Source organism: Glycine soja, chromosome 5, assembly GCF_004193775.1.
Source record: "Glycine soja cultivar W05 chromosome 5, ASM419377v2, whole genome shotgun sequence".
NCBI lineage: Eukaryota > Viridiplantae > Streptophyta > Magnoliopsida > Fabales > Fabaceae > Glycine > Glycine soja.
Window position 1 is genome coordinate 1,657,155 of NC_041006.1, and position 14,627 is coordinate 1,671,781.

The 14,627-nt window shown below is 28.2% G+C and overlaps 1 protein-coding gene across 1 annotated transcript; it reads right to left on the reverse strand.

Moving 5' to 3' along the window:
* Positions 1-508: 508 nt before the first annotated feature.
* Positions 509-6,207, reverse strand: LOC114411784 (MADS-box protein EJ2-like). Its single transcript, XM_028375476.1, has 8 exons — positions 5,757-6,207; positions 2,545-2,623; positions 2,379-2,437; positions 2,156-2,255; positions 1,876-1,917; positions 1,749-1,790; positions 972-1,111; positions 509-830 (listed from the first exon to the last, which is right to left on the reverse strand). Exons 1-8 carry the CDS (start codon positions 5,939-5,941, stop codon positions 746-748), a joined length of 732 nt encoding a protein of 243 aa, XP_028231277.1. The 5' UTR covers positions 5,942-6,207; the 3' UTR covers positions 509-745.
* Positions 6,208-14,627: the final 8,420 nt, after the last annotated feature.

Here is a 14,627-nt window from a genome sequence, read left to right on the forward strand (position 1 = left end):
TTTATACTTTCTTAACTTATTCCCTATTATTATTATTGTTAAAACTATTTATAACGAGCTTATCATTGTAATTAAATCAAGCAAAAATGAGATATAAGATATTTTAGAGATATTAAAAGATATAGATAAAGAATTAAGAAAAAGAACGTGAAAAATTAAAGGAAAATCATAGATTCAAACCTAATTATATCAAAGGATAATGGATACTCATCTCATGCATAAAAGCTTAAAGTTTTAAATCTATTTGAGATAAAAAAATATTTATATCATTTCATTCAGAATAAAAAAGTGAACACAATCATAAATATGCTAAAAAAACATGATTGTTAACTGTGAGTGACACAATTTGTTTGACTCCTAATAGAACTCACCATAGAGTTTCAAAAAGGAAAGAGGAAGCAACTCTACATTTTGATAGAATAACATAAAAATCAGAAAAAAAAAGCAGTAAAATTTGCAAAAGGCCATCAACTACACTTTTACAATCATGCTCAAACACAACATTCTGTAAACCAAGTTCAGTGACTCATTGGATGGCTTAAAGTTTTAACTTCAATACAAATATACAACGTTTTAGGTTCATAAATTTTTATGATAATACTACTCGCAATTTTTATTTATTCAAACATTGATAAATGATGCACAACAAAAGGAAACGAAAACATATATATTATGGAAGTGTTCAACACATCCATGACTAGTTTTCTTTTCTGTTCTTTATGGAACATATGTAAATTCAATATCATCAAAGCATCCACCCAGAGGCGAATCCATGCATACTTAAGGATGAAGCTCCTACGTTTGTATCATCAGGACCAGTCTGGTTGTACCTGTAATCAATAAAACACGCACTTTGTAGATAGAGTACCACAAAAGGGGGAAAAAGGGAATGAAGCAAATTAAAGTAAAAGAACTTGATAATTTTACGCACAAAATTATTTAGGGAATTAATTTTTGTGGAATGACTTTACCCAATTTGCAAGGTGGGGTTCACTCCCACTGGCTCGAAGAACCCCTCTGATTGAGGTGGAAAGTTGGTGTATTGGATGCTAGGCCCTCCAGCTTCCAAAGCTAGACTTACTTGAACTTGTGAGTGATCAGTTTCTTCCAACTGTTTCAACAGAGATTATATTACTTTTATCAGAGATTATATTCTAAGGAAAAGAAGTTTAGTTCAATCAATTATTATAAATTTTTAAATATATATCTTTGATTTTTATAGAGATAAAAAAAACAAGCTAAAACTAAGTTGTAAATCAGTAAATATCACAGATATTTTTTATATTTTTATTTTCTACACATATCTTCTATGAGAAACAATTAACTTGATTGAGGCAATAAACACTAAATATAAAATATGAAGGTTCCTCATGATTACAATTGAAATCATGATTCAACACATTATAAGGGTGTAATTCCTTCTACTAAATATCATCCTCATTCGTCATTATTATCATGGTAACTATGGTCCAATTACTAGGGGAAAAAGGTCATAAGAAAATAAAAACCTGAAATTAATGAAACTAATATCATCTTGAACCCTCCAAAATAGGTAATATTGATTTAAAAAAAAAAAGGCTCATTTCTTCGTATCCTTGCAAGGCTAGCTAGCAACTAGCCAATATCTAGAATGCTTCAGCAAATAAATGGAGTTTGGTTAAATCATCTATACAGATGCATTAGTACAACTAATAATCTAATCAAAACTTTAAATAGAAATTTGCATTTGAATTGGAAATAATTGTTACCTTACTCCTTAACACGTTATTAGTTTCAATAAGCAATGTTTCCTGCATTGAATTTGTAAAAACCAAGGTTACACCAAAGAATAGGATGGTATCAGAATGTTCTAAGGAAGAAAAAACATGCACCTACCCGGTGGTGAAGATCAGAAAGCTGGTCAAGCATGAATTGAGTCTGAAAAAAATTGTAAATATATGTTAAAATCTATCTAAGAAATTAAAAGAGATGTGAAAGCATTTGTAAAGAGAAAGAACACTAATCCGAGCTAGCTAATCAAGAAATTTAACAGGTGTAATATACTTTAGAAATAAATATCCCCAAACCTCCTTTTCTTTTGCACTAAAACTGATATTTGAGAAGTGCAAACTAAAATAGAATACTGATTATTGAAATTGAAGCTGTCCAGTGTTACCTTTGTTGACCTAATATTCCTCAGTGCTGCCTCCAGTTGATTCTCAAGCTGCTCTAGCTCATTTGTATTCATTTGGGCAAGATCTTCCCCGAGTAGGTTCCTGCATATTATTTAGAATCAATGACACAAAAGATTCTTGAAACTTAATATTCAATATAGTATAAAGACAGAATATATAGAATATCAACTTTATGTCTGAACACATAACAGGTAAGTTAATTACCTTTGAGAACGTTGCAAAACTTCTACCCTTGCTTTTAATCTCAAATACTCCTGATAGTTCTGTAAGTAGTGGCATATTTGTTATTAGCTATTTCATATACGACTAGAGTTCATAAAGTCTATGAAACCTTTGTATAAGAAAATTATTAATTATAAGACTTAATTACCTGAGTGTCGTTAATTGGTCGGGTGGTCTCCAGTGCACTGTAGCTGTACTTCTGGTACTTCTCCAGTGTTTTCATCATACTGTGTCATCAAGAAACAACTCAATCAGCATATGGGATCATTCCTTTGTAAATGAGAAATTTTGATAATTTTTTGAACGAAAAATTGCAAGATAATTAAGTTTAAAAACTGCATATTTGGAGTGAGAAAATACTGTACAGTGTACACCCTAAACCCTAAACAAAGAAAAATTAAGGCATGTGTGTGTATGTCTACGCATGTTCTGCAACATTGTTAATTGGTAGCAACTCAATAACTATGGAAGTGGAACCATAACTGCAAACCATCTATAAATTCCTACAAAAGTTTTAATACATATTTGAACAAATTATTTGATTATGATCTATTGACCCTCATAAGATACAAAAAAAAAAAAAAAAAAACCAGATACACTACACACACACATAAAGAATTTGTAACCTTGTGACCTGCTAATGTCTAGCTTTACTAGGGATTAGCTATTCCAAAGGGTCTTCTCTAATAATAGAATCATAATGATTTTTCTTTCTCTTTTCTTTCAAGTTTTCAGAAAATGTAAACTCGCGTGAGTTGATCAAAAGTAAGCAACACGAATCACAACAATTATGATATATGACATTGCCTATAAGTCAATTGGCACAAATATATACACAGAGCAAGTAAACAAAAGGCTGTGACTGTAGCCACCTGCATTATTATTAGAATATCGATCCTACGGTTTAAACTTTAATATTCCCTTTAATCAAATTTATCTGGGAGAGTCATTATTTGAAAGGAAAAGTATGATGTCCCTTTAAGCAGCTAAAACACCACTACTGATTCACTTCCAATTCTTGCAATGCTAGATCTCAATAAAACTTACTGATATGCTTTAATTAACAAAACTGCCTATACTTCATTATACTTTGCATCTTTTCTTGATTTAATAAAAAAAATGTCGGCTAAAATGATAGGTTGTCTTCCAGACGACTTGTCATTATCATCGTTAAAATTAAGAAAAATCCTATACGACAACAATACCAGAAAACATTTTTTTATATATATATTTATCCAAAGGTTGCTTGAGTTGTATGCGTACGTTTAGTTAAATAGAGAGATTATGGGTCATATAATAAACTTATTACATTATATACTGCTTCAGTCTTTTTCATTTTTCTTTTCTACCTTTAGCATCTCCTGCTGGTCATGTGCTAAAAAGCCTATAAATGCTAAAATCCAAATTATTCAGCATGAAGGTATATTATAAAATGAGTTTTGATTTATCTATTGTTAATTAGGGTAAAAAAAGTACTTTCACCCAATCCCATGCTATTAATTAAATTGAATAAGTTTAATATTTCAAACACTTAATATTATAAGTATGTTCTTTTATTGAGATTATTTGATTATAATATAAAAATTATCAACAATGAAAAATTAAATTTACCAAAACAAAATTTAATGACTTCAAGTTCAAAATTCTTTCTTGAAAGATATTAAAAAAAAAAGCAAAACCTTTTACTACCTAGTAGATTTAAATTAAAGAAAAAATACTTTAACTGGACATATAATATATGAACAAGAACATATATTCAATATGTCAAGAAAGTAAACCATAAATACAACTTTAATTTATGCATTGACAAATCTCCGTATCTACGGCTGAACAGTTAATTAATTACACATTTTTTAAGAGGCCACACAATGACCCAATGGTCATACAAAAATTACAATAACCATTATCCATTGAATTGTTGAAGACATTAAGAAAAGTTGAAAACAATGACGCATCTAGATGGAACAGTACACCGACAACTTCATCCATATATATCACCAAATTAAGTCGTGAAAGCCTAAGATAGAGCTTTCTAACAATCAAGCAAAACTTACTACAACATGGGTACCAAAATCTTTCCATTGTATATATAGGAGAGATTTCTATTTAAAAAAACAAGAAGAAAGTTTGATTTACAAGCTCATTCATTGAAGAAAAGAGAAAGTGGAAGGAAGAAAATGTATAGATTAATGGATAAGTCAAAGAGATCAAGATAGTTCAAATTAAATGTAGGAGTTTTGGTTTGATTAGTTGTTATTTGCTCCAATCATAATGTCATGAAAATAAAATTGCTCCAATTAAAATATCCTATTATTTCATTTGAACCATGTTAAGTCATTTTTTTCAAAGGCAACCATGTTAAGTCATTAACCACTATATTTAATTTCATTTGAACCATATTGTTTGATTGTTCCTGCAAATAGTGAGAACAGTGTTTTTGTCTTTAGTCTTGTAGATCAAACCAGCTATTCCACAACGGTTTTGAGGATAGACGTTGATTTACAGCCTTAGAAGCTAAAGGACACTGTCTCTCTCCCTCTCTGGGTCTGAGCAATCCTTAAATTGTAATGCAAAGTAAAACATGTTTTCGTATCAAAACATCCCATCTCTGACACCAAATCACTACAGTAAATCCTGGTCTGGACGGTTAATGCTTTATCTCTAATCAGAAATTAAAAAAAAATAATCAAATCAAATGGTTATTATTAGGCCAGTTCATATAGTTTTTTTATCTTCATGATCAGAACTGACCCAAGTTAAATAAAGTTAACAAACTTTGGCAAAAAAAGTTAAGATGTCGTTTATGGAGCCAAGTTCATACAATTTTCTTAAAACGAAAGATTAGTGATTTTTACACTCTTCTATTACAGAAATGATCTTGCCCTAGTCCAGGAGGGTATGTATGTCCCAGCTGAAATAGAAGCAGCAAAGCTTTTTTCTAAACAACATCTAAAAAAGACAAACGAAAATTTTCCCACTTTGACTTTCCTTAGAGGGGTTAAAAGATAGAGCTTCAGATCTTCACTTGAAGTATTGGAACTCAATAAAACAACTTCGTTTGTTGTATATAAAATTGTGAAAAGCAAGCAGAGAGGAAAGATCGGAGCTTTACACTTCCCACAAGTCAGGAAAAAGAAAAAATAAATAGATGGAAAATTTTGGAAGGCAAAAAAGACCTTTAAATTTTGAAGAAGAAGTAGCACAGATCTTGCACAAAAAATGCTCCAAATTAATTAACAAAAACATTTGAACACAAAAGAGAAGTCATTGCCAACATGTTTGCACTTATGCACTCATTTAAAAAAACATGGCACACACATAAGCAAATTAAATAGAGTTTATATATCTATGTATGAATACCTTGAGGTGCTGCTGAACTCATAAAGCTTGCCACGGTTGGAGAAGATGATGAGGGCAACCTCAGCATCACAGAGTACTGAGAGCTCATAAGCCTTCTTGAGCAACCCATTTCTTCTCTTAGCAAATGTGACTTGCCTGTTAATTTTGTTCTCTATCCTCTTCAGTTCAACTCTCCCCCTTCCCATCTTTTTTGTTTCTCTCTCTACCTCTCTTAAAAAATCACACACACACTCTCTCTCTCTCTGGAAACTCCCTTTCCAGTATTGGTTAAGAGATGGGAGTGCTTTCTTAAATGGTCTCTTTGCTTAGGGTACCAAAAGGGATAAAACAATAGTGCAAGAGAGGAAATAAAAGAAGAAACCTGAAAAAGGTTGCCTTATGATGTTTGGTTTTCATCTCTCTGCCGTATAGCCACTATAATATGTTTAATCAGCTAAACAATAAAATGGAAAACTTTTTGTGCTTGCATACTAATTTGACATAGTTTCTCATATATCTCGTTTGTACCTTATCTTAGTACCCCAAAAAGTTGAACTTAATCCTTGTTTGTCCATTGTTAGGCTACAAACTATATAGGGTCCCTAGGTTGCCCAAAAAAAAATTCTAGGTCATTAACTTACCACAATTCCACAGTATGATGCATCACATTGGTCACACCCGAAAATTTATTCGCTAACTGCATGACTTATTTACAATTTCATTGGACTTTGGTTACGCTTGAATAGGAAATATTTAGTGTTACTAGCTCGGTTATGTCCATTATCATCACCAACCAGCTTTAATATTTGGCACACATGCGATACATGTGTCAGGTTAAGAAAATCATTCTTTTTTTATTAGCAAAAGGAACATTAAATTTCTAGCTTGCTTGTTTGCTTTCTTAATTTTTCTATTTTATTTCAAGGGTGAAAAAAGGAGCATTATATTCTTACTTCTTAGGTGCAGGACATAAAGAAGTTTAGAGTATGGAGGCTTAATTGAGCTTATTTGTTGCATAATTGCATTAAGCCTATATTTGGATAGGCATTGAAGGCAGTCAAACTCAAGTATGGAGGCTATCAAACGTATGTACATTTTATCAACAACAACAAAAAATGTTGTTTCATGTTTGGTTGTCTCAAACTAAATTAGCTTTTGCTCCTAAAAGCAAGTGTAAGGGTATGTATTAGATTTATGTTGATTAATCAAAATCTTATTGAAATATCATTTGATGTGATTATCGATGTACGTTTGTTTGGTCATATATTGTGGTATTGATTACATGTCAAAGATTTATTTTTTGGAGTTGAAACTAATTTTTGTAATAGATATAAAATTTTATATTGAATTTATAATACTAATTTACTTTTAGAATAAAACATTCAAACCTAAATCATTTTACTTCAAATTCAATTTTAACCAAAAATTAATTTAAATAGAACTAAACAAAAGGTAACTTTTATATCATGAGCGAGAATGTCTTACTTTTATTACAAACTTGCTAATAGAAGTGAAAAAAATGTAATTTTTGTGTTGAAAGTGAAAATCATTTTTCCTTTACTACAAACTTACTTTTAGAACAAACATTTTCAAATATAAATTATTTTACTTTAAATTTAATTTCAACTAAAATAACTTGTTTAAAACAAATTTCATTTAAAATCAATTTTGTAACCAGTTATTATTATTATTATTATTATTATTATTATTATTATTATTATTATTATTATTATTATTATTATTATTATTATTATTATTATTATTGTTTTTGTTTAAACAAATTTCATTTAAAATCTACTGACTACTTTTAAAGGAGTCTCATCTCTCAACTTTTTTTTTTTTTTGCACACATGACTCGAACCCCTATACTAAATAAATGAATTGTTAAAGCAATAAATTTCATATAGACTAGTTTAGTAGGTTTAATTTATTAATGTTTTTTTTGTTACTTTTGGCTAGTAAATTCATGTGCGTAAACTATTTTTAAATAAAACAAATATTAAATAAATTAAAATTTGAATGAATAATAATGGATAAATATATTTTTTATTCTTTATACTTTCCGTGAAACTTGATTTTAATACTCAAATTTTAACTTTAATCAATTTGATCTCTAAATTTTACTAGAATAGTGATTTTCATTTCTCTTCATGCTAAAAACAGTCTATGAGAAGGGACAAAAATTATTATTTTTTAAAAATTCAAGAATTAAATTGATCAAAGTTAATTACAGAGATATTAAAAACAAATTTTACCCAGTAATAGTAATTTGAGGAAACTAGAGGTGCATACCAGTGAAGTGAAAAAGAGATGGAAAGAAAAAGAAATTATGAATATAATAATAATGATGATAATAATAATAATAATAATTAAAAAGGATAAGATTAAAAAAAGAAATAGATAAATATCATGTGAGAAAATTAAATTCAAAATAATTCTACATATCTATTTGCTTTAGCATTAATCTATGACTATTGATAAAGACCATTTTTCCATTTCATGTATTTCCTATTCTTAATTTATCCTTAACTGTTTTTTCTATTACTATCAATTCATTAGAAAAAAAATAAAATAATACTACCACTCTCAAAACATGCTCAACATACTTAAACCGTTCCATTCTCGTTCGTTCTTCAACTGCTTTACCACTTTATAATATTCTTCAATCATCCTCATCTTTATTGTGTTTTTATTTTTAAAAAATATGAAAAAACAGTGAGGCACGAAAGTGCCTCATTTTTCCTAGTATATACATATAGGTAACTCGCTTCCTTCTTAAACCTCTATAAAATTCAATTCCTTAACACACTGTAACTTTTGCACTGAGAGTGATAGTTTCATATTATTTTTTATTACAAATCGATCAACTAATTGCAAGAGGAAAGAAATTGTGATGTCACTCAGTTAGACCAAATGACCTAACATATTATTCAAAAATAATTATTTGACATCTAATTTCTTTACACTCCATTCTTTGATGGTTATTAGTGGACAGAGGAAAGAAAATTTTCTCTGTAAAAAAAAAGGGAAGAAATTTTTTCTTTCCCTTTTTAAAAACATACAAATGAGGTGTGTCGATAGAATTGTGAAGAAATGAGATGTAAAATATCAAAGTCCCTTTTCTTTATTATTAGGTGTTGTATAAATTCTAGCCATTTGAGTGTGGATGTTGGACGTCGGTTGTTGATATTGCTAGGAAGTCATAACATGATGATCTTGATTAACAATTGAATTGTCATCAATAACTTGATTTACTAACAAAACAGATTGAGAATGCTTCCTTTCACTGAGAGCAGCCAGGCAGCTTAAAGAAAATTTCTTTGGCATGTCTAAGAACACCATAAGGAGCACAAAGATGAAAGATCTATTCTTTTTTATCCTTTCTTATCACCTTGGGAAAAGATGCACATATGCGGGTGGATCCATGACCAATTTCATGCATGTTGCTTTTCTTCTTGTAATTACAGGGGAAAAAGGATCCATTAATAGAATTTGACCTTGTACTTGATTAAAATTCAAACCTTCCCTTTGAAAAGCACAACCAATTTTAGTAAAAGGAAACATGATCATATTTTTTTTTTCCTTAATAAGACTCAAACGAGAGACCGATGAATGTTGGTATTTGGGAGGGACTTGGTCCCCTAACTTTTTGCAATTTTTTTTTTGTTTTATAGATTATATTTTTAATATTAAAATAATTATTTTTATTTAATAAGATTTGATTTTGTAAATAACAGTTTTTAACATAATGACACCTTTTCTTATTTAAATGAATATTTTATTTTTCCTTTGCAGAACTTAAAGTAAAGATAATTACATTCTTTTAACTTTTAAGACAAATTTTTTAAGTATAATTATTTTAGTAATATTTTCTTTTATAATTTGTTATTGTTATTTTAAAGGTTAAAAATAGTTTCATTTGCAATCAAATAACTTTAATTTTTTATAAGAAATAAAATAATTTTATTAGTGTTTCATTTAGGATTAATGATGTTTTTTATTCTTAAATTTTTTTGTACAATATAATTTTGCTTCCACATCCGAAAGCAATCTCGATTTCCAACGCTTGCGAATCCTACGAATCTTCCCCTCTATGTTTGAATCTGAAAAAGTGAGTCTTAATTAGTTGGATTGGATTTGTATTTGTGTTGTGATCGATGTTGGGGTTTTTTTATCATTTATTTTTGTAATGAAATTGTTTCTATTTTGTTGAAACTCAAAACAGGATAGTGCGTGGTAGGTAATTGAAACGCGGCGACGGGGAGGGCGGAGAGATCGTCAACGTCGTGGAGGAAGAAGACTCCGCCGGCGCTGTTAATGTTTTCAGCCCGCACTTGATATTTTTGTTTCTTTATAGAATTTAGATATTGAGGTTGTATGTTTCTGAATTGGTTGTTGAAAACTTGTTTTAGAAATTGTTGCATTTGTAAACTTAGTTCATGGTGTTTTCTCAAACAAAAGTTATCTTTTGGTTCATTCTATTAATATTATTGTCAGATCCCTCGTGAGTCATTTTGTGGCTGTTCAAACAGCCAGAAAATATTAATACATTACGCTCTCACTCACTTACATCATCACCTAATGGTAACAATTAGTGAAGAAGGACAAAAAATGTTAACTGATAAAAATATCAAAAACTAATATTCATCAATTTTTAGTTCATAAACTAAAAATAAAATTTTAAAAAAATTAGAGACTAAAAATATAATTAATTCTTTTATTTATACTAATTTAGTTTTATTGATTTGAAAATTCAAATTTATTTATTAACTTTCGTCAACAAAGAAAACTTATTATAAACATCCTATTATGAACTTGATTTGAAAATTTTAGTGTAAATTTAATTATAAACAATTTTTTATGATACCTAAAAGATATATTTTTATTGTAATTAATGTTTTATAATATATAACTAATAATAGTATTTCGTATAAAATTATATATGTATGCATTTATTAGATGAATTTAAATGTTTATCTTAAAAAACATGAATTTAAATTTTGGGCCACCCATTAGATTCAGCGATGACTACGCTACTAACTGTATTAACTTGAATCTGAATTTTTGCTTAAAAAAATTAAATTTAATACAACTTAGACTAATAATTTTTTATAAAAATTAAAAATAAAAAGAGATGAAATTAGAAAAACAAAATTTATATTTAATTTAAGCCTTAAAATATGTATAAAAGAAATGTAATGAGAGCACTGGTTCTCGCAATGAAACAGAACAGAAGGATGGGTCCAATCGAACGGATGGCATATAAAAAGTTACAGTGGATGCGACGTGTCTACTTTTGAGTGGGCAGGCTCCAATAACTTACAGTGTTACAGAGAAAACAGTGCCGTACGTTATTAACGGTTGTGTCGACAAGACACAAGTACAGCGCTACCGGACACGTGTCAATAACAAGGCAGATTATAAACCGAAGGTTAGTGATAGATTCCTCGTCGTTTCACTGCTTCACACACACTCACACAACTTTTTTAAGAAACAGAACATTCAACATTGTATTCTACTCCGAGGAAACACTTCTCTTCTCATCATCAAATATCCAACTCCATTCATTATTTACCTTTCACAACCTCCAAATGCGTTTTTTTCTTTTTCTTTTTTAGTCCATCAATTTTCTTCTCCTCGATTTAGCTTTTTGCGATGTCAAAAATATGCTTTCTTTTTCTTACAAGAGGAAACCAATCTTTTATATTCGATCATTAGCTAGGCTGTATGGAAAAAAAAAAGATTACTAAGTACATAATTAATAATTATTATTTTAAGAAAAGTGGGTAAAAATGATTGTTTTTTTAAAATAATAATATATAACTTCATTTAGATTTGACTCTTTTAAAATGAGAGAAATGTACTTTAAAGTATAAAGTGCACTTATAATTATTGATTAAAAAATCAGTGATTGATATTATAATAAATTTTCTCCCTTTCCCATTTCTTTGAGTCATGTTCCAAACCATGGTTACATAGTCACGCCTAATTAATTAGGACTAATTTTATTTTATAAAAAATAAAAATAAAATTTTCATAATAACTATTAAACAATCATTTCAAATTATTTATTTAAAAATTAATGTTTTTAACATTATTTAAAAAAATACAAATAGAGTTGGAGAACGTTTGGCATGGAGCCTTTTTAAAAATATTTTTGTAGAATGTCGAGGGGATTTTTTTAAGCATCAGTGGCGGAAAGATGAAAGACTGAATTTATAAAGCTTCCGTTAAGAAATTATATTGCAATGAATATAGAGCTGATGATAACTAATTCAAGTCAAGGTTTTTTGTGTTTAGTCAGTGCAAAAGGGCTTGTGACTTGTGGGTGTATTAAAGAGTATAGTTTAATTAGTTGAGAAATGTTTTTTTAACACTAAATTACATGTTTGGCTTTTTAAACTTTTTTTTTTACTAATTTGAGACGTAAAAATTACTCAATTAGATTCTCTTACCTGAAAATGATGAAATTAAACTAATGTACTAATAAAAAAAAGGGATCAAATATGATAGAAAATGAATTTCATGAATAATTGGAAAAAAATTGATACTAAATTTTTTAATTTTTCAGTTGTTCTTGGATTCAATTTTCATTATGTTTATTGTCTTTTTTATTCAAATATCATTTGATTTTTATAGTTTTTCTGTAGGCGAATCTAATGAAATAATTTTCATATCTCAAATTAATTAAAAAAGATTTAAAATCATATTTCAAAATAAAAAATAATCATTATTTTAAGATAATCATTTTGACTCACTTTATAAATATAAAAAATTAAATTGAAACTTTTAAAACAGATCAAACTTAAGAAAAATTATAACATAAAATACATGTAATTTAACCTTTTTTATTAACAATTTAAAATTTCATTAAGAGAGAGAGGATACGAATATCAGGGGCACCCATCCTTACACAGTCACAAAATATACATATGTCATGGATAGGATATCCTCTCACCCAACCGTCCCTCATGAAAACCTTCTAAACCTATCAAACAAAATAATCCATAATTTCCCTTGTATCCCAGTATGTGTGTATATATATATATATATATATATATATATATATATATATGTATATATATGAGGATGATTAACTTTAACAGTTAAATTAAAATGAAAGATTAAAATTAAAGTATTTTAAATTTAAATTAAAACTTCATTTAATCATAAATATTTTTATAAGATTTAACGAACACAAAATTATATATTTTAAATATTAATTTATAATATTTTAAAATATTTCAAACCTATTATTATTATGATTATCATCATTGTCATGATCATTTTTGTCACAACTACCATAAACATTACCATAATCACCTCCATGATCATCAACCATCACTATCACCTACAAGATTGTTGTCGGTCATCACTATCACTAATATTGTAATTATCATCATGATCATTGTCGTTGTTACTAACATAATTAGTGTTGTTGGTGTCACCATCACATCATCGTAAGAGTTATGATAATGATCTTAACATAAATTAAATCCTTAAAATATTTAACTTTTTTTTAATAAATCTTATTAAGATTTTATAATTAAATAAATTTTTAATTTAAATTTAAAATATTTTATAATTAACTTTTTATTTAATATAATAATTGAGATTAATTATTCTTATTCTCATATAACATGCTAGTAGCATCTTAGGTCATACGTGTGGGTGTAGAAAAAATTTGCAGTCTGGGGAGCAAAGCAGCTCACGTCACGTGTATTACAAATCTGATCCACATGATTGCAAAGCAAGATTCACGTTACACTAACTTTGACATTTTTCATGTTCACGTATAGCAGTTGTGCCTTGCGTGTGTGTAAATGTGTAATAGACAAGTGAAGAGCAAGAATTTCAACCAGACTATTTCTAGCCTTGGTGGGCTATCAACATATAAACACGGGAGAAAAAAAGAAGAAATATATGAAACCGGCAAACCAAACTATGCAAATGAAGGAAATTTATTCTGAACAAAAAAATGAAGGGAATTTATTTTATATCTCGATAAATTTAATTATTAAATACAAATTATAACAGGTATATTCATTTACTAATAAGAGAATTGCAATTAAAAATTGTATATACATACTTAATTAATTTTAAAGAAAGATCGATTTTGACTATTGATTTTGATACTGTAAGAGTGATTTAAAGTCAATCTGGTATTAAGGAATTTAGTCATTACTCTTTATGGAGACAATTTCGTACAGATATCATAATAAAAAAAAACTTTTAAGCGACATTTATTTAAATGATTTCTTCTAACTAAACCACCATTATATATGATCCACCTATTAATCAGCAAAAATATTGGTTATAAGAAGTAAATACGGCATACTGGTGGTTAAGTATAGTGTCTAGAGAAGTTCTTAAAATTACAAAATAGTTCTCCGTGTTGAAAAATTTGTAAAACAATTGTTAAGACTGATATTTTTTAAGATTGATGTACCTTAAAAATGATAACCCCTTTTGAATGAGAAATTTGTCCTTTTATATTAGTCTTAGGGGGTTATCAATCGTAAGAGGTATCAATCTTAAGGGACATCGATGGTAGAATACTGGGACTAGGTTATTAGTCTTACAAAGTAATCAGTTATAGGAAACATATTGGTCTTATATTAGGATATTAAGTTGTAAAACTTAATAAAGATCTTATTTATTTTGACTTAAGGACTAAATAAAAAAAACTACTTTAAGACAATGGGTAAAGAATGTTTACTTAATGATGACATTAGTTATATTTGTAGAAATAATGTTGTCTTGTTATAACATTGTTAAAATTATGTATAGATGCATTTTATGGATCCTGTACTAGAGAGGAGTGTTGATCATGATTAATTAAGACTTTACTATTTGAACTAATCCAATGCTTCGAACTGAGAAATTTTATAT